This window comes from Cetorhinus maximus, chromosome 25, assembly GCF_964194155.1.
Source record: "Cetorhinus maximus chromosome 25, sCetMax3.hap1.1, whole genome shotgun sequence".
Classification (NCBI taxonomy): Eukaryota; Metazoa; Chordata; class Chondrichthyes; order Lamniformes; family Cetorhinidae; genus Cetorhinus; species Cetorhinus maximus.
In genome coordinates this window covers 2618668-2643823 of record NC_135903.1, presented here as the reverse complement: position 1 = coordinate 2643823, position 25156 = coordinate 2618668, and the positions used below count along the sequence as shown (strand labels likewise).

At 45.3% G+C, this 25156-nt stretch overlaps 1 protein-coding gene across 3 annotated transcripts in view; it reads left to right on the top strand.

The window, feature by feature from the left end:
• cnp (2'',3''-cyclic nucleotide 3'' phosphodiesterase) overlaps positions 1-24870 on the top strand; it is a 32279-nt gene extending 7409 nt beyond the window's left edge. For all 3 annotated transcript variants that reach the window (XM_078529271.1, XM_078529269.1, XM_078529270.1), the window contains exons 2-4: positions 19691-20336; positions 21869-22002; positions 24189-24870. In XM_078529271.1, coding sequence (XP_078385397.1) covers positions 19709-20336; positions 21869-22002; positions 24189-24620 — 1194 coding nt within the window. In that variant the 5' untranslated portion in view covers positions 19691-19708 and the 3' untranslated portion in view covers positions 24621-24870. The remainder of the gene's footprint in view (positions 1-19690; positions 20337-21868; positions 22003-24188) is intronic.
• Positions 24871-25156: the final 286 nt, after the last annotated feature.

Here is a 25156-nt window from a genome sequence, read left to right as displayed (position 1 = left end):
TCTTTAAAATGTGGTGTACGTAAGCATGCATAGGCAAAACACAGTTATTTACATATATCCAAATATTTAAGGGGCCCAACACCCCGCTGGGTGCACATACATCTTTATTAAAAGAAAACAAGACGTAAAAGTCTTTCTTAAAAATAACCGAATACAAAAAAAAACAACAACCTTTATTCAGGAACACACAGAAAAATATATATGAAAGGTTCAAACAGGTGTATCTCTCTCCACCTTAGCATAATGCTTCTTCCAGGTCCTTTCGTTTTGGAACTCTGGGATTTAGCCTTTTCCCTTTGCACTGAGAGCACAACAGGTACAACACTATTCCCAGCTGGAAAACCACCAGGATGTGGGAAGCCGTTCTGACCCATGAAGGGACCTCTATGTTTTCGAAAATGTCCCACCAGGATGGGACTGTGATACCTTGAATCTCTCCCTCTATCTCGTGCGTTTTCTGTTCCAAAGTATAGAAATACTTTTGTGATAACTCTACAGCTTTTAGTAGTTTAGTAAGATGTTCTGGTAGAGGGGGAATTTCGTAACCGAAATGTGTGACAGAGCTCTGCAGGTTGGTAATGTTTTCCCTAACAGTGAGGTGAACAGTGGAGAGTTCAGGAATGGGGACAATCTGTTCTTGGGCCACTTCTGCCTCGGGTTTAAAATAAAAACTGCTGTCACTTACCGGACACCGGATGTGCTGTCCAAGCTGGTAGTGGGGCGCACTTGTGGTGACACAATATGTCCCACCCCCTATATATGCTACCTGTGGGGGAACATGGCCTTGTGCCAATACCTCCATGGTACAGTTTATAGGCCGTGCACCAGCAGTTTTAAACCCGCACTGTGGTCTGGAATAGGTGTTCAAGTGCTGGGGACACAGGACTACGTGTGCACCCCGGCTCTGGCACCCAGAGAGGTCTGTACCTGTCATCATGTGCTCCCATTTTATGACGTAAGGCGAGACCGCTGCGAAACGGACGTGTGCATCCCCATGAATGACTCCAATGTTCTCCACCCTATATACCGGTGCAGGCCGGGCTGTCCCACCCATGACTGGCATCCTCACTACTATACCCATGATGGTGTGGTTGGAGCGCCCACAATCTACTGGGACAGGGTAGGCTTCAGAGGCTAGACGGAACTGAGACGGGCTGAGTGAATTCTCAAATGGGTGGAGGGCTGCGAGGTGCTTGTTGCTGATCCAGGAGGGGACTAAACCTTGCTTCAAATCCTCCAGGTTGCTGTGGCCCTCGCCCAGGAACCATGCCCCGTACAGCACGCACACCTCGTTCTGTGCAGCCTGGTCTGATACATTCCTATCCTCTCGAATGAGTGCATTCACTGTTTTGGCGTGCCTTTCCAACTCAGCAGTAATCTCCTTTAAATGGACCATCATGGCCTGGTCCTTGGGTAGCTCTGAGCCTATCACTGTGTTAAGATTTTTCGTAATTGTGTTTTTAAACCGTTTATTTGTGTCTGTAATTCTATGTCATCCAGACTGTTTATCACAGAGGATCCTGTATTATAAGCTGTGAAAACATCATTCCAGCTTCCCCTTCTTTGTCTCCCCGCATTGCTAAAGTACTCAGTGTGAGTAGTGTATGTTCTGTTTTGTCTACATTGGCAAAATCGAACTCGTAGAATTCCTTGAACAGGGCCTGGTAGAGCTGTTCTGTCTCCTTGGGGCACCACTCAGGTAAGTGTACCTCTGTGAGGTTTAGAATCACGGAAGTTACCGCGTAGTGTACCCCCTGGTATAGCACCTTGTCGGTTGGCACTAGTACCAGCCCATTCCCTGGTCCCTTGGTGGTAGCAGGGCTCTTCTCCGTATGTGTCCTCACTGTCGGGGCCGTGGGCAGGGGCTTTTGGGCGCGTGCCACGTGTTCAGTGGCCTTAACTGAGGCTGGAGAGGATGGAGTTATACAAGTGTGTAGGTGGGAATCCCATTCCACCCCCTTCCCATTATCCAGCCATGCTGCGGAAAAGATAATGGATACGCCCGTGGGGCAGGTCTTCCGCGATCCCCACATGCAGACACAGATTCCCTGTTCCGATTTCCACCACTTGTCCCAGCACACGCTCACCCCCCCACGGTTCCCGGTAATGGTCCGATGGGTGTCGTGCCCCAATCGCTCCCAGTCAGATGTACCGACCCCCATGTCTCTGCTCAGCTTCCTGAGCCATCACCACCTTCCCAGGGGAATCTGTCCTCTGCAGATCAGGTACACGTGTTTCCCCTCAGTGACCCCGACCCGTGTGGCCACAGCCTGTCTGCTGAGGCAGGGGAGGGAGGCCTCCCTGTAGGTGAACCCCGGTCTGACTGGAGTATCGGGTGGAGTTAGATCCCAGCCACTCTGGCCATCTTCCCACATGGGAATAGGTAGTGATCTCCTCCACGTTACCTTCGCTGCCCCTCACAGTCACAACCGGTGCTCTCTCCCCTGAGCACCCAAAAATGGGGGAGTCCTCCAGGTCACCTCGCCTCCCAGTGGCCATTCCTATCAGGGCGAGTAGGAGTCTGCCCCCCATCCTATCGAAATCCTTTCTGTCGGGAGACATAAGAGCAAATATCCAGGTCCTGAACAGACTCGCTGGCTTGGGTAAAGCATAGTCGAGTCTTGTGACCTCGACTCAATACAAACACTCTTAAACAATAATACTTCAACTACCAACCACCTTATTTAAAATTTAACTAAAACACCCAAACTTAATAATCTCAAAATTAAATAACAGAAGCTATGTACATCGACCACCCGTCCCCGGGCGGCCAGGTTAATCCCTGTTCGGGCTACAGCACACTGCCCCCTGCGGTGTGGCCGCCCTGTCCTGTACCTTTGGTCCCTCACAGCCTGCGGCTGCTGCCTGGGGACCTCTGTCCTCAGATCGATCCCTGACTTGAGGGGCTGCCCTTTTAAACTGGGGAGCCGGTGATCATGGTTTCTTTGGCCGTGGCATTCGTGGAGACCTTCTAGGGACTCTGGCTGGTGGGGGTTTTCTGGCTGGTGGATATTCAACCCGAGCCACTGTCCCCTCTTTTGCGGCCTGTGGAATCTCCCCTGCCGCTGGCTGGGGATTTCTGTCCTCAGGCTGTACCACTTCTAAACCTGTGTCAGGGGCAGGTAACTCTCTGCCCTCAGGTCCCACCTCGTCTGAGTCCCAGATGAGTGGGAGGAGTGTCCCAAACGGTGTGTGGGATGGCCCTTCCCTTAAAACAAGCCACTGCACATGCTTGTGCAGTCTGTGAGTTTGCTTCTGCTGCAGGCTGAGGATTTTTATCCTCAGAACTTGCCCCAATTGGCTGTTCCCTTCTCTCGGATTTAAACAAGTTACATTGGTTCCCATTCCTACCCGTGACTGCTGCTATAGGACGGGACCCATATGGGTCCCAGAAAACGCCTGTGCGGGCCCCCTCCTTAGCTAACACATCGGCCTGCCGGTTACCCTCACTCCGGGGTTCTGCGAGGAATGGGCTTTCACCTTATGGATGAAAACCTCCCCTTCCTCCCCCACTGCTGCTGGCTCTAGTCAGGGTTGTGGGTTAGATGGGGCTGATGGGGTCAGCGCGCTGGTGGTGGCTGCTACCCTCACTGGGCCAGTCAATGGGGTTCTCATGGCGCCCAAAAATGACTGGACCGTGGCGAGAGGGATTCCTGTCTCTGCCTTTTGGGCTGGGGTTGAGGAATTCTTTCCCTTGTTATCTTTCCACTCCTTATCTTACACTCCTTCCTCCAGTGTCCACTCTTCCCACACCCATAACAGTTGAGCTTTGTGCTGGAAGGGTTATTCTCTTCCTGATGCCACTCCTTCCTACCCAACTGCTCACCGCCCTGTGTCAGCTTTCAAACTGCGCACCTTTCTGTGTCCCTGCCCAAAACTGCTCACTTCAGATCTCCTGGCCCAGTGATACTGCTTTTTTTCGAATTTCTTATCTCAATCCAAATCAAGGTTAGTTCTTTGTTTGATTTTGGTGGGCTTCCCCAGGTGATTGTTGTTCCATTGTTTTTAATGGGCTCACATGATGTTTATCATTGTCTTCCTGTCCCCGTAACTAGTTTTGAACTGAAAGCCATTGTATATGTGGAGTATTGATGGGTTTGCATAATTGCATTGATTGCTGCCTTCCTGCCTTAGTAGTTAGTAGTGATTATTTATGCAAGATTTTGATGGGCTTTAGTTTAAGTCTTTCTCTGGGTTGATTGCTTTAAAGGGAAGAATGCGTATTCTGTTTCCTCTCTGTCTGGTTTCAGGTATAAGTCCAAAAGTCATATCCTTGTTGATGATATGAAAACTGTGGGAATTTTGAGAACCCTTCCGTGTGAAGTCAACCTGGGCTGCACTAGGGCTTATGAGGCACACCATGCCTTTTGCCGTCCTTAGAGCAAGGTTCAGACTCACTATCTGCTTCTGACAGGGGCCGTGGTCTGCATCCTCAAACCGCTGTGCGCTCAGTATCTTATAGCTGCCTATAAGCCTTTTACTTTCTCCTCCTGCTCTCTTACTTGTCTTGCTAGGCGGGCATTCTTTTCCCGCAACCCCAGCTCATTGTTCTTGGCCTCGGTGACCTGACACTGTAAATATTCCTGCTGGGTCTTATGTTCCCACGCTAACTGCCCCCTTTCCTGGTTCAGAGCCTGCAATGCTGACAGTAACTTCTCCCCTGCTGGGGCCTTTGTTTGGAATTCCAGGGCTGGCTCCCGATTCTCAGCTGCCTGTGTTTCAACGAGCCTGTCCAAAAGGTGCATCTGTTTCTTGAAGCACATCAGCCAGACGGCCTTTTCTATGGGTTTTTTATGATCCTTCCCTTCTGTCCATTATTGTAATGTTGGAAACGTGGCAGCCAATTTGCACACAGCAAGTGAAAGGTTTTCAAAGTTCCCACATTTTTCATATCATCGACAAGGATATGACTTTTGGACATTTATGGCAGAGGGACCCAACTGCTGAAGAACCCTTTACTGAGGCAAAGCAGCACTGACAGCACATCTGTTACCCAGGAGACCCGAGAAACATTGCACTTTACTGAGATCTCATCACTCACTGGAAAATCTCATAAGTGTCGCTCAGTGGAAGAGCATGAGCTGCTGTTGTGGTTTCTGCCGGCCAGCGTTACAATCATTTAAATTTAAATCAAGTTAAAACTCGGCTCCAGATCAATGTTTCAGCCTCTGACCAAACTGGCCGAGGTTTTACTGAAACTCCTCTCCCCATCAAGGCTTGCTGACTATGAGGAGAGAATGGGAATGCGCGGAGTGAAGCTCTGGGACTGCCCAGTATCTTCCCTCCAACATCCCCCCATGGCCCGTTTTCCAATCCAATTCCTGGTGTCTCTGTGCACTGGACACGCTATCTGGAGTGAGAGCCAAGGAGTGACTCTGAAGGTGTGACTATGAAACCATTTGATATGATGTAGCCCAGAGCAGTGCCAGGCGAATCTGTCTCTATTTATTTCCTGTCATTGAGTCTAACTTGGTGTTATTGAGGTAAGGAGCTAGCCATAAGCATGTGTGTGGACTACAGTGTCTCCTGTTCCAGCATGGTAGGCTGGCACTTTTAAAACCACCTCATAGCCATACCAAAATTTAAAGAGTTGCAATTATATAGCGCCTTTCATGACCACCATAAGTCCCAAAGCTATACAGCAAATGAAATATTTTTGATGTGGGAAACGCCACAGCCAATTTGCACCCAGTAAGCTCCCACAAATAATGTGACAATGACCAGAATCTGTTTTGTGTGATGTTGACTGAGGGATAAATATTGGCCAGGACACCAAGGTTAACTCACCTATTCTTCTTCAACATAGCCTCATGAGACCTTTTATGTCCAAAGGTGGCATCTTTGACAGGACAACACTTCCCTGGAGTGTCTGGACAGGAGTGGGACTTGAACTCACAACCATCTGACCCAGAGGCCAGACTGCTAGCACCAGGGCCACACTGACACCTTTAACCTGTAGCCCTGGCTATTCATTCAAATAGCCAGTGAGTGAGCTCCCTACTTGCATTGGCGATCATGGGCTGAGGGGAGCAGACAGGCTTCGTTATTGTTGAGTGAAGCGAGTTGGCTCACCATGTGCCCCTCACAGTCTGCTCTAGGCTTGTTAGCAAGTGGCACGCCCTGTATCAGAGAGTGTGTGTATGTGGGAGGATGTCTGTCTGACTCTGTCTCTGTGCTGACTGTGATCAGCCAGTTTACTGCACCACACTAGCCTGCTTTTAATGAACATGTGGGTGTACAGGGTTACGTGTTCAACCCTGTGACTCCAGGCATGTCTTTGCTCTTACAGTAACAAAAAGAGCTCCAGTCACATGAGACTCACATGTACTGGAGGCTGCTCACATTCCTCGCTTTGTCTAATCTGCCTCTCCAGAACAAGACAGGGGCGGGAAGGACATCAGATATAACATTAACTAAAACTTGGATGAGGATGATTCATCAGCCTGATGACAGGAATTCTACATGTTTATATGAACATTCTTGAAACATATCACTGCTTCCTGAGGATGTGACACCAGGAAGTGATTGATTAGGAATCGATAGGTCTTCAATTGATAATTCCAGATGTGGGTTTTGGTGTGTTCAGTGAATTGTGTAGCTTTCTGGGTATTGTAGTAAAAGTCATGTGACTTTTTTTAGGTCGTGTTTCCTAACACAACATATGAAGTGAAGCAGGACTGTAATTTCCCAGCTTTCTTCACCAAACACACTGCCCATGAACGCTACAAAGAATGGCTTTCCTTTTAGTGGAACGGGCTAAAATGTGTTAAACATTTGCCAACATAACACCGTGCATTAAAACCATTGCTTTTTAATTTACATTTAATTTGCAACTATTAATAAATGCTCCATGTCTGTTTGAAAATCGGTTTGTACAGCACACAGATTGCCCGGATCTGTCTATATCATCTCTGCAGTGATAAATATTGTCTCAAGTTTCAATTACCAATGATTTAGTTTAAATGTGAGGGACGAGGGATTAGCGGGTAGAGTGCACAAGGTGCCCCACTGAGCCTATCATATATAAACCCAAGTGGTGGGGTCATTGTACAGTTACCTGGGCCTCAGACAGTTTGCAGATTTTCAGGCAAGCGGTTGAATTCAGTTTGGCCGCAGGGTTATCGATCTGACAATCTTAGCACTGTGGGAAACTTGAGCAATTAACATGAATATTGCTGAAAAAAGACATTTTGTCGAAGCTTTTCATCTTGCACTCATCAGGACAATCACAAGAATACCAATGTCAGGCGAAGTAACAACTTTATACTGTGTGAGAAGAGAGTGCTGATTGGTTGGCAAGTGGACTCTGATTGGTAGAGGCATTCAAGTCCTGTACTACCAAACGACTAATGAACATGAAATTAAATCAGCCTCAGAGTGGAGCAACTGCAGCAAAACCAGAGGAAACATCGAGGAAAAGGCTCTCGCCTTACACCTCACGTCCCCCTGGGTGGGAGGGACTGTTACAGCACCAGGTTGCACACTCAGTTTTGAAGCTCATTCGTTCTGGCCGCCCCACCCCCCCCGTTGTTTGGGGGTCCCGTGCCACAGCACGGTGTGTCTCATTGTAAATCCGCCCCTTGTAACCCAGTCAACAGCCCAGCAGCATAAACGGGAGTCGAGAAGCAGAATACAGAGGATGCTGGAAATCTGAAATAAAACCAGAAAATGCTGGAAAAGGCTCAGCAGGTCTGACAGCCTCTGTGTAGAGAGCGAGAAACAGAGTTTCAGGTCTGTGAATCTTCTTCTGAACTAGTTCTGTTATTCTGTTCGTATTATACTTTGGGTTCATATATTGAACTATACGGACATGAGAAGCCTGCTTAAACATGAAGAGGGGAAAACTGCAGGCTTGAAAGGTCTTACTTATTTGATACAGATCAGTTTTTTGAAAGTGGTGCTACCTGGAACGCCCCTGTTGGTGAAACAGACCTAGATTGGCTGTGGGCTGGTCTTTGTTTAACAGTGAACTGCTTCCAGAGTGATTTCTCTCAGGTCCCTTACTTTTTGGAGTTAAGTAAACCTGTGACCAAAAATATATTCAAGAGACTCCAGTTTCAAATATCAGGAGTGTTGGGCCAGAGAATTAAAACAATCAGTATCCCTCTGTTGAAACATCTGTCAAGAAGGACAGGGTAGGGTTGCTAACCCTCCAGGAATGGCTGGGAGTCTCCTGGAATCAGCATCGATCTCCTGGTGGCTTTTAAAAGTAATCCGGGAGATTTTAAAAGACCAAATGTTCATTTTTACTCCCCTTTGAATCTGTCGCCAGGAAAAAAAGTGAACAAACTGATGACATAAACATAAATTCAGGTGGCTAGGATCGTTTCTGTACATTATCTTGGGAAAGACACATATTTCTGAAATGATATAATTCTCCTCGCTCGGGCCTAGAAAATCTCAGATCAGTAACCGTGACCGAGTGAGCTCACCAACAGGGACAGACCCAAGCTGCGCTGACGGGGTGGAACCACTGTTCTGTGCTGCCGTTGCTCTGTGGACTCAGTTCGTGCGCTGAACACATTCGAGTTCTGCAAACGGTCTTCGGGTGAAGCAGCACTCTGGCAGTTGGTGCCGTAAGTACAGGTGCGAGATTAAAACAGTTTAAATGTCAACATTTCAAGCACGTCTCAGTTCGAGTAGACCTGTTGGAGGCGAGATAGACAGACGGAGCTTTCTGTATCCATGTTAAGATCTGTCTGTTGGTTAAAGGCGCTGGTTTAATTATTCATATCACTGAATTGGGAGGGCAGTCTGAGGACTTTTATAAAGTTCAGCATCACATCCGTTGCAGTTGTTGCGAAATTTGATGCTATTATAGTAATTATGGTTTTATTTAGTGGGTAATGTACCTTTAAGAATAATATTTATTAGGAGAGATCACATGATCTGCAGTAACCAATAGGAGAGTAGTGCGGGCTACCTCAGCAGTCAGTGTAGAGTTAGAGTTGGAGTTGAAAGCACACGTATAGTTGCTGCTGAATATACTGTAAATAAACTTAAAGCTTCTACCCAAGAATTGTCTGCAGATCAGCTCTATCACTAATAGTACATCTCAGCCACCCTACAACAAACTGGAGATGAGGATAAAACAGGATCGAGCAGAAGAAACCAAGTTAAGAAATCGGCACTGTACCTCACCCAGTGATTATAAGTAGCAAGCTCCATTAGAATTGAAGAAGTTATCCTCTCTCAAAATGCCACAATTTGGGAGAAATTATCATTTTGAACCAGCCACAGACGATTGGTCACAATACATAGAATGCCTCACGTTCTTTTTTCAAGCAAACGAGATTACAGGGGAAGAAAGAGACGAGTGATCCTCTTGAGCACTTGTGGGAGCAAAACCTAGTCTGTTTTGAAGTTTGATGGCACCCAGTGTCCCAGACTCGAAAAATTTCAATGAATTGTTGGACCTCGTGAAGGGTCACTTTTAACCCAAGCCCTCAGCCATGATGCAGAGGTTCAGGTTTAATTCACGAAACAGAGCCCCGGGTGAGACAATTGCATGCTGAATGGCAAATTTAAAACAGCTAACAGGACATTGTGAGTTCAGTACGACTCTGAATGACATGCTTAGAGATCGTTTAGTGTGTGGTGTTAAAGAGGACACTGTTCAGAAAAGATTATTGTCCGAAGTGAATCTGGATTTTAAGAAAGGGCTAGAGATAGCGCTGGCCATGGAAAGCGCAGTAAGAGATTCAAAAGCCGTACAGGATGTGCAAAATGGCTCCGTCCGCCACATCGGGTGGGAAACCTCGGCTGAAAGTGGCGCGAAAAAGCAAGACTCTGCCAAGAAGCGGGAAACAGCCTCTGCTAGCTGAAGAATAAAGAAAAATAACTTAGCAGTGAAATTGAAGAATAATTTTAATAGAGGTGGAAACAATCAGTCTTTTAGCAATTGGCAGTTTAAAAAAATCGAATGCTACTATTGACACAGAAATGGATACATGATGAGGCAGTGCAAGGAAAGATTCAAGCAGGCATGTAAACAAAAGAAGAAGCCCAATGAAATCTACAATGTAGAAGAGCCTGAACAACAAATTCAGACATTTACTCGTTATTTAATCTGAAAGTTGGAAAGACAGAACCAATATTTGTCACAGTGAAAGTAACTGGCAAACCTGTTAGAATGGAAGTGGACACGGGAACTTCCACTACAGTAATTGGGGAACATACCTTCAGATATTTGAATAATGGGGAACATCAATTAAGTTTAGAAGAAACAGCTGCCAAGCTCAAAACATATACAGGTGAAGATATTCAAGTAAAAGGCATAAGCAGAGTAACTGTCCATTATGGAAGCCGATCAGCAAAGCTCTCCTTGATGGTGGTAGTAGGTGAAGGGCCAAGCCTCCTGGGGTGAAATTGGTTAAAGGAGATTAAGTTAGAATGGGCTGGAATTTTCCAGTTGAGAGCAAGTGGGCTACCAGAGCTACTTTGAAAGTAGGCCACCATCTTCAAGGACAAACTGGGGAAAATCCAGGGCCTAGAGGCCAAGATTCATGTGGATCTGGAAGCAACCCCTCACTTGATGAAGGTGAGACCAGTGCCATATGCCCTGCGAGAAAAAGTTGACACTGAGCTGAACAGACTAGAGAAACTGGACGCTGTATAACCTGTTCAGTTCTCAGAATGGGCGGCACCCATAGTCCCCATCCTTAAACCTGACCGAAGCGTCCAAATTTGTGGAGATTACAAACTGACAAGTTAATAAGGCAGCTAAGCTAGTCAGGCGCCCCATTCCAAAAATCGAAGACCTGTATGCCAAGCTGGCAGGAGGAACAATGTACACAAAGCTTGACATGAGTCGTGCTTATCAACAGCTAGAGTTGGATAATGCCTCCTGGGAATTTGTCACAGTTGATACCCATAAAGGATTGTACCAATATATACACTTACCTTTCGGTGTTTCCTCATCTTGTGCCATCTTTCAGAGAACAATAGAAAGCTCACTGCAGGGACTGCCCCAGGTTGGAGTCTATTTACCTGATATATCGGTGACAGGATTCATTTGGCAAACTTAGAAGAAGTCTTAAAACGTTTCTTGAAGCTGGAGTGCATTTAAAAAAAGAACAGTGCACATTCCAAGCAAGGGAGCTAATCCATTTGGGTCACCGGGTAGATTCACAGGGCCTCCATCGGTTGAGGAGTAAGTGAGAGCCATAAGAGGTACCTGCACCAAAGAACGCCTCAGAGTTCAAATCATTCCTAGGAATGATCAACTATCATGGGTGGTTCTTACCCAATTTGTCTACAGTGCTGCCCCCGCCCCCCCCCTGCATTCTCTACTCAAAAAGAACCAACGTTAGTCTTGGGAGGCAGCCCAAAAAGAAGCTTTCATAAAGGTGAAACAGTTGTTGCACTCGTCCATTATGTGCATCGTGACCAGATGAAAGAATTGGTGCTGACATGTGACGCATCTCCCCACAGAGTGGGAGCAGTGCTCTCTCATCGGATGGATGATGGCACGGGACAGCCAATAGGTTACGTATCAAGAATGCTCACCACAGTGGAAAAGAGATACTCGCAGATAGAAAAAGAAGGGCCTGTCCATCACCTTTGGTGCCAAGAAATATCTCAGAATTGTTACAGTGTAGAAGGAGGCCATTTGACCCATTGTGTCTGAACCAGCTCTCTGAGCATTTTAACTTATTACCAATCTCCTGCCTTTTCCCCGTAACCCTGCACATTGTTTCTGTTTAGATAATCATCCAATGCCCACTTGAATGCCTCAATTGAACCTGCCTCCACCACACTTCCAGGCAGTGCATTCCAAACCCTAACTACTCACTGTGTGAAAAAGTTTTTTCTCACCTCGCATTTGCTTCTTTTGCAAAATACTTTACAACTGTGTCCCCTGGTTCTTGATCCATTTATGAGCAGGAACAGTTTCTCCCCATCTACTCTGCCCAGGCCCCTCATTATTTTGAAAACTTCTATCGAGTCTCCTCTTAACCTTCTCCTCTCCAAGGAAAACAGCCCCAACTTCTCCAATATTTCCTCATAACTGAAGTGTCTCATCCCTGGAGCCATTTTCACAAACCTCTCCTGCACTCTCTCCAGTGTGTTCACATCCTTCCTATAGTGTGGCGCCCAGAACTGTACACAATACTCCAGCTGAGGTCTAATCAGTGTCTTATATAAGTTCATCATAACCTTCCTGCTCTTGTACTCTATGCCCCTATTAATGAAGCCTGGAATACTGTTTGCTTTAGAAACAGCTCTCACTACCTGTCCTGCCACCTTTAATAACTTATGTATATATACACCCAGGTCTCTCTGCTCCTGCACACCCTTTAGAATAGTATCCTTTATTTTATACTGTCTCTCCATATTCTCCATACCAAAATGTATCACCTCACACTTCTCCGCATTGAACTTCATCTGCCACCTATCTGCTCACTCCACCAATGTGTCAATGTCCTTGCCAATGTCAATGTTACACTGTCCTCCTCACAATTTACAATTCTCCCAAGTTTTGTGTTGTCTGCAAACTTTGAAATTGTCCCCTGCACACCAAGATCTAGATCATTTATATATATCAGGAAGAGCAAGGGTCCCAATACTGACCCCTGGGGAACTCCACTACAAACCTTCTTCCAGCCCGAATAATACCCATTAACCTGTTTCCTATCCCTCATCTAATTTTCTATCACTGGTACGTACATGGCTGCCATTTTATAATCGTTTCAGACCACAAATCATTGCTAGGATTGTTTAGTGAGGACAAGGCTATACCACCCATAGCCTCAGCAAGAATACAACGATGGGCCTTAATTCTGGCAGCATACGAATACACTTTCATACATAGGCCTGGCAATCAAATCGCAAACGCTGATGCCCTTAATCGTTTGCCTTTACAAGAAAATGATGAGCACGTCCCAGTTCCACAGGAACTTGTTTCACTGTTAAATTTCTTGGATTCCTCACCGGTATGTGCTCGACAGATCAGATACTGGACAAGTCGGGACCCAGTCCTATCTCAGGCACTAGAACAAGTGCTTCATGGTTGGTCACAGGAGCCTGTATCTGATGAAATGAAACCGCACTTCAACAGGAGACATGAAATAACCAACCAGGATGGCATCTTGTTATGGGGAGCACAAATCATAGTTCCTCAAAAGGGAAAGGAGCCGCTTTTAATTGAACTACACTGTACCCATCCAGGGATTTCCTGAATGAAGACCATAGCACGCAGCTATCAATGGTGGCCAGGGTTAGATGGCTAAATAGGGAGTATAGTAAAGCACTGTGTGCAATGTCAGCACTGCAAAAGTTGCCGGTGACAGCTCCATTACACCCATGGGAGTGGCTAGGTAGACCCTGGGTGTGGTTACACATTGCCTACGTTGGACCTTTCCTGGGAATAATGTTTCTGCTCATTGCCAATGCCCTTTCAAAATGGTTGGACATATATGAGATGAAGTCACCAACATCGGCCACTACAATTGAGAAACTACGTCAGAGATTTGCCATTCACGGCCTACCAGAAGTAGCCGTTTCCGATAATGGCACGGCATTTACAAGTGCTGAGTTTCAACAGTTTATCAGCCTCAACAGTATCGTGTAGAAACTGCACCGTACCACCCTTCCTCAAACGGACTGGCCGAAAGGGTGGTTCAAATGTTCAAGACAGGCAAGAAAGAGCTAACTGGCAACCCCTTGGCAACCAAGCTAGCAAGCTTTCTTTTTCATTACAGGACAACCCTCACACAACAACAGGTATCAGACCTGCGGAGTTATTGTTGAAACTCCATCTCAGGATGAGATTGAGCTTAATAATGCCGAATTTAGAGGGGAAGGTGGAAAGGAGTCAGGGAAGCCGGAAAACTAGACATGACTGGCATAGTCGCGAGAGGAAGTTCACCTTGAGAGGGCTGGCTATATGTGAAAAACTTCAGGGAAGGACCAAAGTGGTTATTGGGTGAAATAAGACTGGGCCTCTGTCTTACCACGTGGAGGTGGAAGGCCGGATCATCCACAAACAAACATGTGGACCATTTAAGGAAGAGAGAGACAAATCACTAAAATATGGTTCCACCAGTGACCATGACCAGGCCTGGGTTTCCTGTTGAGGATACTCAACCCAGCACAGACATGTCTGATGTTCCAGTAAGAGTTGAGGATACAGATTTGCAAGTCCCCACCGAAGCACCTGATGTTCAGGCAACTCCGGAAAAGGAGGTTCCTGACAAAGTATCTGAAGTTGTGGATCTGCGACGTTCCACACGTACCAGGAAACCACCTGAAAGACTGAACTTGTAAATTCCTTACCCAGTGTAAATATTATGCTGTCTTGAAAAATATGTACTTGTAAATATAATATGTATAGCTGAGTTAAAGGGGGAGGAATGTAGTAGTTATGGTTTTATTTAGTGTGTAATGTACCTTTGAGAATAATACTTGTTAGGAGAGATCACATGATCTGTAGTAGCCAATAGGAGAGTAGCACAGGCTACCTCATCAGTCAGTGTAGAGTTAGAGTTGGAGTTGAAAGCACACATATAGTTGCTGCTGAATATACTGTAAATAAACTTAAAGCTTCTACCCAGGAAGTGTCTGCAGATCAACTCTATCACTAATAGTACAACTTGGCCATTCTACAACAACTGTGAAGCCAGTCAGCTCAGTGTAAGTGTCGTTTTATTTGTTTTCTTCTAATCTTGGGGCGTTGAACACAACTCATGTTGGAAGCCAGAATTAAACATTTAAAAGTCCCCTAGGTGGTTGTTGCAGGGCAGAGAAGGGAGAAACCGAAATGAGAAATAAATGTCAAAAAACTGAATCCAGGAGAGTGGCCAAGGTGAGTGGGCTGAGATGGCAGCTGGATGAGTAATTGGGCCAGTGAAGAAATTCAGTTCTTATGCCATGCCACTGGCTTTCCATAACATCTCGTCCATCAATGTACCCCAGAGCACGTCGAGCCTGAGTTGGGCAGAACTGAGTGTGCGTTATAAATGGTTAAGAGCGAAATAGGAACAGCCATAACTGTCCAGAAAGGCAAGTGTTGGAAAATTACAGACTTCATATTCGGTGAGACACAAGTCTGAATTATAAACTGGAGCTTCAGAGTAGATCTGGTCAGAAAAATGATTACTGTTTTTGAGTAATTCATTTTCAGTTAATAGCAGAACATAAATGTAATTCTCTGTGCTGCATTTGCGAAATTTCCACGATTCACCCTCCAGCTATTCCCAAATGTTCGTCTGAATTTTTCAGGCTTGTAGAAGGTTTGTTATGGCTTGTTGGTGCCAATGTGGCATCAGTCAACTTGACCCAAGATGCGGTTCAATTCAGACACACCATTTAATTCGGTTCAATTCAGACACACCGCCTTTATTATCAAGGGGGTTGCCAAGAGCTTTGAACATTTGTACATTTTATATCTTTGTTCTTTTCAAAACAATGAAACACTTGAGTAGTCCCAGTGACGTGGTTTGATTGTTCTGTGTGAACCTTGACTAGCGATTGCGTTCAACCAGGATTTGTGAATTCTCGATTATTTGCTAGTTTCCATCATCCACTGCCCAAATCCACTCTATTATGCTGCATATAGTGATTCCCCCACCAACAATCCAGCCTCACCACAAACCTCTCGTCAAACTCATAAGAGTCCCAGCATGAACCAAGCCTCCTGTTTATGATACAGAAACAGAAAATGCTGGAAAAACCCAGCAACCACGTAGCGAGAGAGAAATACAGCTTTGAAGTTCTGATGAAAGGCCACAGACCTGAAACGTTAATTCTGTTTCTCTTTCTGCACAGAGGCTGCCAGACCTGCTGAGTTTTTTTGCTGCATTTTCTGTTTTTATTTCAGATTTCCAGCGTCTGCTGTATTCTGTTTCTCGAACTCTGTTTATGACGCTGGCTGTTGACTGGGTTTACTTGATGGCTATTCCCTTGTTAAGGTTGTCCTGTGACCAGGAGTCACTCACTCACTGTGCTCTCATATGCCACAGTTTTCTATTTCTTGAGAGAATAGCAGGGGTGTGGATATTAACCTGGTTGCTTTTCACATTTGAACCATTTCCACTGTCGGTCTCACAAACAGGAAACCTCTGTGTGCAGTCTTCAAAAAAACAGTTTGCAGCACCTGCTTGAAGGGCACTGTTGTGCACTCATCTGTTTCAGATCATTCAGCGCGTTGGCATTTTGTTTATATTTTAAAAACGTCCCACCCCTCTCTACTTCCCTCTCTCACTTTCCTCCTATAAGACGCTTCTTAAAACCCTCCTCTTTGACCAAGCTTTTGGTCACCTGACTTACTGCCTCCTCTTGTGACTCGGTGTCTCATTTTGTTTTATAATGTTCCTGTGAAGCACCTTGGAATGTTTCATTACGTTAAAGACGCATTATAAGTTGTCAATGTTGTTGTTACTGTTTCTAGAATAGATTGTGTTCCACTCGACAGTTTGTTCCGATTAACTAGTCGAGGGAGGACCAGGGGCCACAACTTGAAGCTGTACAAAGCCAGATCTAGGTTAGATGTCATAGGAACGTCATTACCACCCAGAAGGAGGCCATTTGGCCCATTGAGTCCATGGGCGGAATTTTATGGCCCTGTCCCGGCAGGGGGTGGGGCTGTAAAAGGCGGTGAGCAGTTCAAAACTCCATTGACTTCGGCGGGACCATTAAAATCCCACTGGCGTAAAACTCTGCTCCGTGTTGACCCTCTGTAGAGTGATCCACTTAGTCCCATTCCCTTGATCTCTCCCCGTAACCCTGCAAGTTTATTTCCCCCATGTGTCCATCCAATTTCCTTTTGAAACCAATAATCGTCTCCACTCCTGCCACCCCCGTGGGCTCTTTTCCCAGAGAAGGGTGAGCCTGTCTCACGTGGCTGATACCAATTCGCTGAATTCCTCCCAATGAGAGCTGCATTTGTTCCCATCTGAAGTGGGGTGAGCAGTGCAGGGAATTTAGGCCAAATGACCTCCTGGAACAGTTTTGGCTGCACAGATTGTTTGGAAAAATAGTTCCCAGATTTTTTGTCTTGGGATTTTATCTGTTTTCCCCCCCCCCACCCCCCTCAGTGGGGATCACATGGTTTTGGGTGGGGCTGAGAATGTATATATTCTCATAGTAATGTATTAGAATGGTGTGCGACAGGCAGAATCAACCAGAAGGCTTTGCCTGTCCATCATTGTTCACATGTTTATAAAAACCTTGATCTCAAGGTCCTGTGTAATGTTCAGCTTTAATTTTAAGTCTAGATTTTACTTATACATTTTATTTTATTCTTTTATGGGATGTGGGCGTCGCTGGCTAGAATTTGTTGCCCATCCCTGGTTGCCCCTTGAGAAGGTGGTGGTGAGCTGCCTTCTTGAACCGCTGCAGTCCATGTGGTGTAGGTACACCCACAGTGCTGTTAGGGAGGAATTTAAATTGAATTAATAAAAATCTGGAGTTAAAAGCTAGTCTCAGTAATGGTGACCATGAAACCATTGTTGTACAAACCCATCTGGTTCACTAATATCCTTCAGGGAAGGAAATCTGCCGTCCTTACCCGGTCTGGCCTACACATGACTCCAGACCCACAGCAATGTGGTTGACTTTCAAAATGCCCTCTGAAATGGTGAAGCAAACCACTCAGTTGTATCTTTCTTTTACACAGTGTTACTAATGATTTGGAAAGGAAGCAGATTCAATGGTAACTTTAAAAAGGGTATTAGATACCTACTCAAAATGAAAAATTACAGTCCTGTGAGGAAAGAGCAGGGGAGTGGGTCAAATTGGATAGCTAACTTTCATAGACCCGGCACCGGCACGATGGGCCGAATGGCCTCCTGTGCCGTAAGATTCTATGATAAATTTGCACCATTGAATTCTGTTGTGTAAAGGTCAAGCATCTTTAGCTATTAAACCTCCTCATTTTATCTCCTCACCCTCCACCCACCCGACTCCCTCCCCTGAAGGTGTGATTTTGCGCTAGGGAATTATGACGTAATTGCACAGATTCCCAGCTTCACTTTGTTCCAAAACACCAGCCCTCATGAGACTGGGCAAGTTGGGTCTTGTGGCAGAGCCTGTTTTGTCCTCACCTGTTGTTGACCGGTTTTTGGGATATGGGCAGCAACTGTTACCCACCCTTAGCTGCCCTGAGATGGTGTAACCTTCTCTGATTTCTGCTATTCACCAACTTTTCAACAGGCCCAACCAGCACTGATTTGAGGACAGAATCATCGAATGGCCACAGCACAGAAGGAGGCCATTCGATCCATCGTGTCCATGCTGACTTTCTGCAAGAAAATTCAGCTAGTCCCAATATCCCGCCTTTTCCCTGTAGCAACCTCCCATTTTTTTCTCTTCAGATAATAATCCAATTCCCTTTTGAAAGCCATGATGATCCCAAGCAGTGCATTCCAGAACCTGACCATTGGCTGTGTGAAGAAGTCTTTCCTCATACCTAGCCAATTTTCTCCCAGCCTAGGTCAGGAGTCCTTTGCAATTAGGCAAATCCACTCCTAGCCGCAATCGATATTGGCCTTTCTGCATCAATACCACATCAGATACTACATTCATCATCCACAGGAGACTGGACTTCAGGCTTATGAAGCTAAGAACATAAGAACTGGAGAAGTAGGAGCAGGAGTAGACTATATGGCCCCATGAGTCTGCTCTGCCATTCATTATGATCATGGCTGATCTTGGGCTTCAACTTCACTTCTGTCCGCTCCCCATATCCCTTGATTCCCTGAGAGACCAAAAATCTGCCTGTCCCAGCCTTAAATATATTTAACAAGGGAGCATCCACAACCCTCTGGGGTGGAGAATTCCAAAGATTCACAACCCTGTGAATGAAGAAATTTCTCCTCATCTCAGTCCTAAGCGACCGTCCCCTTCTCCTGAGGCTGTGGCCCCCTGTTCTAGATTCCCCAGCCAGGGGAACTAACCTCTCAGTGTCTACCCTGTCAAGCCCCTTCAAAATCTTGTGTTTCAAAGAGATCATTTCTCATTCCTCTGAACTGTAGAGAATTTAGACCCAATTTACTCAGCCTGTCATCATATGACAACCCTTTCATCCCAGGGACCAGTGTGGTGACCTTGCTGCAATGCCTGTAATGCAAGAATATCCTTACTTTAATATGGAGACTAAAGCTGCACACAGTACTCCAGGTGTAGTTACCCTGCTATGTCAGGGTGTTAGCTGTGGATCAGCTGATGGAACGCCTGCCTCTAATTGCAAGGTTCTGGGTTCCAGTCCCAATCTAGGGCCTGAGCACAAAAACCAAGGCTGACACTCCCTCAGGTGAGATGTTAAACCGAGGCCCCACCTCCCTGCTTGGATGGATGTAAAAGATCCCATGGTACTATTTTGAAGAAGAGAGGTGTTATCCTGGTGTCCTGGCCAATATTTATCCCTCAATCAACATCATAACAACAGATTATCTGGGTAATCTCGTATTGCTGCCTGTGGGAGCTTGCTGTGTGCAAATTGACTGTCATGTTTCCTACATTACAACGGTGGCTATACCTCAAAAGTATTTGATTGGCTGTAAAGCGCTTTGAGGCATCTGGTGGTCATGAAAGTTGCTATATAAATGCAAGTCTTTCTTTTCTTTTATTGAGGAACCGAATCTAAAGCCCAGCCTCTGGTGGCATTTACATGAGAGGTCACTGCTGAAACCTCATTTCCTTAGAAACATTGTTTTTTGCCATTCTCACTTTGTTTCTCTTTGTTTTTTAGGTTAAGAATTTAATTACGATGGGGGAGAAACATTCTAAGCCCAAACCCCAGGTTGATTGTGGTAATTTCCCATTCCTTAAAGACGACAACACCGTCCAGCTAATTAAAGAAACTCACACCTTCTTCATTCTACGCGGTCTCCCAGGGAGCGGCAAGTCTACCATTGGCAGGAAAATCTCAGAAACATACCAAGCATCCATTGCTTGTGCTTTTGCTGACCCTTTGGGGATTTCTCCCATGGTGGAGGAGGCTGAATCCAGCGACAGTTGGTACGCCAAGGTGGATGAGAAAATTCAAGAGGGCTTGAAGGAAGTGAAAAAGGTCATAGTGGTCGATGACAACCATCACAATGCAAAGCGTCTGGCCTACCTCGTCGATCTGGCCAGAGACAATGACTACATTGTCCTCATTGTCACCCCTCAGACCGAGTGGAAAAACAACTGCGAGATTCTTGCGAAAAAAAACCAGTGGAAACTGTCTGTGAAGCAGCTGGACACCATAAAGCAGGGTTTCCAGGAGCAGATTGTGCCATACTACTTCGGCTGGTTCTTGATGAGGAAGAGTGCCAAGGAGATGCGCGAGAAAGCAGAGGATTTCCTGAATCTGCTCAGCAATAATGACGAATTTTTAGAAGAGTTCAGAACAAGTAACATGATCTTCTCTGTGGGGTTTTTGGAGGGAGCAATGCCACATCTTAAGGGCATAGTCCTGGATGGTTAAATACTCCCAAGTTTAATTATTCCATGTCCAACCTTTGCTTGGCATTAGAATCACTATTTTAACTTAGTAACTCTAATTTTCTTCCCTCCCCCTCTCCCAAAGGTGGCGAGTTATGTTCTAGAGGTGCCGACAACCCTTCGGTACTTTGCAGTGGTAGCCATTCTTCCTGAGTTGGTAAACTGTTTGACTGTGGAGACCATCTCAGCAGTCCTCAGTTGACCATCCAAATACACACAGCAGAAAGGAGGTTTCCACATCTGGGGAAGTCTAAAACTAGAGGTCAAAAATATAAGATAGTCACTGTTAAATCCAAAAAGGAATTTGGGAGATATTTCTTTACCCAGGGAGTGGTTAGACGTGGAAGGAGAGTAGTTGAGGTAATTATTAGATCAAATCCATTTATCTATAATTTGGTTTTTTTTTATTCATTCACGGGATGTGGGCTTCGCTGGCTGGGCCAGCATTTATTGCCCATCCTTAATTGCCCTTGAGAAGGTGGTGGTGAGCTGCCTTCTTGAACCTCTGCAGCCCATGTGGTGTAGGTACACCCACGGTGCTGTTAGGGAGGGAGTTCCAGGATTTTGACCCAGCGACAGTGAAGGAATGGCCGATATATTTCCAAGTCAGAATTTATGACATGAGTTCATCTTCCTTGTTACAGATGCTTTGTATTTTCAGATAAATAGGTGTAATTTTAATTTTTTTAACCATTATTCCTGCTTGGACTTTATTTGCATTATTACTGTTAGTCTCTCTGGCCTTTCCTGTCATGCTCTGCTTATCTTTATCATCGCTACTCTGGTGCATTGGGATTTCTCTTTAGATTTTTAAATATACCCTCACATGCAACCCCACCAGCTCACTTTCTCAGTTTAAAGCCCTATCTGCAACCCTAGTTAGATAAAGAGGGGGTGGAGTGGCATATTTCTGTCCTTTCAACTTCTATGTGATCAGAGGTTCCTGGATAGTGACCGAGAGTAGGAATATTACCGATTATTCTACTTCTCAGTCAAGGGACATAAAGACCAATTGTAGAGTGGCGATCCAGTTCATTCAGCACATCTCTTTGTCTATTCATAAAAGAAAAACCTGCATTTATATAGTGCCTTTCACACCCTCAGGATGTCCCAGAGTGCTTGGTAGCATTGTAATACAGGAAACACAGCACCCAGTTTGCACACTGCAGGGCCCATGGATGGGATAGTGACCAGATCAATTCTTTTAGTGACGTTTATTTGACCTGGAACCCAGGAGAACTGCCCTGCACTCCCTTGAAATAGTACCATGTCCACCACTTTGGGTATGAACAGGAGCGAGTTTATGTAAAATTCCTCTCCCATGCTCCTTGTTGAACAAAGGGACTGACCATTGACACACAGAGAATGGATGCTGGTGTGATGAGTTGCTGCAGAATAGAGAAGCTGAGCAGTGCAGTAAAGGTAACTTTGTTCATTACAGATGTGCAATGGCATTCAGAAGAGGAATTCAACCTCCAGGAATATTTCCAGAAGAGGCCAAGTGTGCTGCATTGTACAACAAAATTCTGTGACTATGGAACAGTCCCAAACTGTGCATCGTACGCTTCCAGTAAGGTTGGTAATTGGTTGGCAGAGAATCTTTGTCATTCACCATTATTTGGAAATAAGCTAAGGTGATGCTAATGGATTTATAACATTTGCAGGAGTTGGTTACAGAATGGTGTCTCTTAAAGAAGTCTTCCTAGTCTTCATTAGGTTAACAGCAAGTTTTTATTAACTACTTGTAACTATATACAGATATACAGTAAAGCATCCAGGCAAGGAGCTGTCTCCATGCCTAGGCCTTTACAAGTCTCTGCACAACACCAGACTGACCCTCGGTCTGGGTCATGTGTCTTCTTACATCACTGTGGGGGCGGTACCGTACTCAGCTTCTCAGTCCCCCATTAACCCTATATGTGTCAGACCCTTATACTATAGCAGGAGCCACTTCTGTTTATGATTTTAACACCAGCACGAACTTCTCTCTCAGGGAGACCAATTAGCATCTTCATCACAATATCGGCCAGTGAAATGCTGTACAATATTAAGCTGTAATTTCAAAACTAACGCTTCTTAAAGCTTTCCGCCAAACTTCAGAAGCTCACCAGGCTTCCACTTCTCTGTCTGGTTATGAGGAAAGGCTACCAACTTGTGCCAAATGAGGGACAGTTTTGTGCGACATGGACCTAAGTCATTTGGAAACTATTTGCAGGGCTATGGGGAAAGAGCAGGGGGGGCTGGGATTAATTGCGTAGCTCTACTAAAAAGCTGGCACAAGCACGATGGGTCAAATGGCCTCTATCATTCTATGATTGGAAAATTCTTGTGAGAACTGTTCTTTAAGGAAATTTGATCATCGTTACTCAAGGAACTGACTGGATGGTCATCCATTTTAGTGGCTGAACTAACCAGTCAGTGTCCAGTTGGGACGCTGTGTAATTAAAAATGAGATGAACGGTCAGTCAATCTTATTTTTGGTGGTGTGTTGCTTGAGGGCTGAATGTTGACCAAGTCACCAGGTAAACACTCTACTCTTTGAATGGCACGGGTGGATTTGTTTTTTTATGTCCGTCTGAAGAGGCAGACAGGGCCTGGGTTTAAGCTCTCTTCCAGGAGTCAACAACCCAGGCTCCACACAGGCTACCTCCCAGGCCTCTTCATCTAACCCCATAAATTTAACCACATATGATCTGTGTATCAGTGTAAACTGGTCAGTGCCCTAACAATGGAACTGTCCCCGAGTGTTGCCTTGAATGTTGGTCTAACTCCAACTGTGCCAAGTTGGGTGCTTCCCATTCTTCAGGTTGGAATACAACTCATTCTGTGAGCATATCGTTTTCTTATTTGAAAACTTGTTTTGAAAGATTTTAGCCTGGGAATACAAGAGCAGAGCTGTTTAAGCTGCAGTGAAGTGCAAAATGGCAATTCGTTCAGCACTGCCACCATCTGGTTCTGATTGGGACTGCAAGGTATTTGGTGTGCCCAGACACGAGAATGCACTTGTTTTTCTCTCTCCTCATGTCTGTTGCATTTAAGGGGAAGTGAAAGAGACAGAGTGAAGGAGGAAAGGAGTAAACGGTTAAGTTTATGAGGTTAGATGAAGAGGGGTGGGACGAGACTTGTGTGGAGCATAAACACAGGCACGTCCAGTAATCTATTATGTTTGTAATCTATGAAAAAAGTATCTATATTTTTACCATCTATTTGCCTGGGGTAACTAAAAAGAAATACTTGCATTTATACAGCGATTTTCATGACCACCAGACATCTCAAAGCACTTGACAGCCAGTGAAGTATTTTTTGAAGTGCAATGTAGATAACACAGCAGAGCAGCCAGTTTGTGCACAGCAAGCTCCCACAAACAGCCATGTGGTAATGACTAGATATTCTCTTTTTGTGATGTGATTGTTGGATAAATATTGGCCAGGACACCAGGGATAACTCCGCTGCTCTTCTTCAAAGTAGTATCACGGGATCTTTTACATCCACCCAAGTAGGCAGATAGAGCTTTGCTTTAAGGACAGCACCTCCAAAAGTGCAGTGCTCCCTCCATACTGCATTGGGGCGTTAGTCTCTATTTTTGTTCTCTATCCCTGGAGTGGGACTTGAACCTGGAATCTTGTAATTCAGAGGCTAGTGTGCTACCAACTCAACCACAACCAAACCCTAGTGTTCGACTTAAGAGAACCATTTACTTTCTGCTGTGTGATCTTGATCAGTAACTAGTGCTGCACTCTTTTTATGTTTCCCCCATTTAGGCTGTTGCAGAAAATTACGGGAAGGCCTTCACACTGAACGTGACAGCGCTGTTTGTCACACCCAGAACAGTGGGAGCCCGTGTTCTACTGGACACAGATCAGAAACTACTGTGGCCAAGGAAGGAACAGTGTGAAGATGGCAGTGACAGCGAGGAAAAGACAGACCTGCCGTTTGGCAGCAGGTCCCACATCACCTTGGCCTGCGCTCCCGGAGTGATATCGCTTCAGACGGGATTAGACCTGCTCGAAATTTTAAAGCTGGTGGAGGCCGGCAATAAACCCGAGCATCAGCTGGAGACAGCGGAAGGTTTGCTTTGCTGCTACGGCGAGGGGAGGTGGATTGTCGATCTGACCAAGCCAGTTGAAGTGAAGACCCTTTTTTCTGGTTTTTACCCAAAAAAAAAGCCCACTACTGAGTCAGAGGAGAATTAGAAAGAAACAAAATGTGAACCAGATTGTGAGACGTGAAAAGTTTTAACTGAATTACAGTAAAAGTTAAAATAGATGGTAGTGTGTAGATAAGTGTGACCACATCCAAGCACATTAAGGGTACTTATTTTAACCAAAGTGAATAGGTGTGACAGTTTCCTATATTTCTCCATTTTTTTATGATTGTAGTTGTTGTTCAGGTAGAACATTTTCTTGCTTCAGCTATAATGGCTTGTTGTGATTCAGTATGACTGTAATACTAACCATTGGCCTAGTGTTTAGTACTTAATCTTGTTTGCTTTCAGATGAGATCAGTTTATTGTGGAACCAGCGTTAAGGTTACTGTAGCATGCAGGTGCCTGTAATGTGTTTGTGCCTAAGTTTTTCTGTGCCAGCTCACGCAAGAAATGTGGATAAGGTGAGAGAGTTTCTGCCTATTGTGGGAATCCACCTGATCAATTGAGGGTCCACATGAAACCTCAAGATTCGGTCCAGATCAATTGGGACGAGATCAATAATTGAAAATGCTAGCTTGCTTT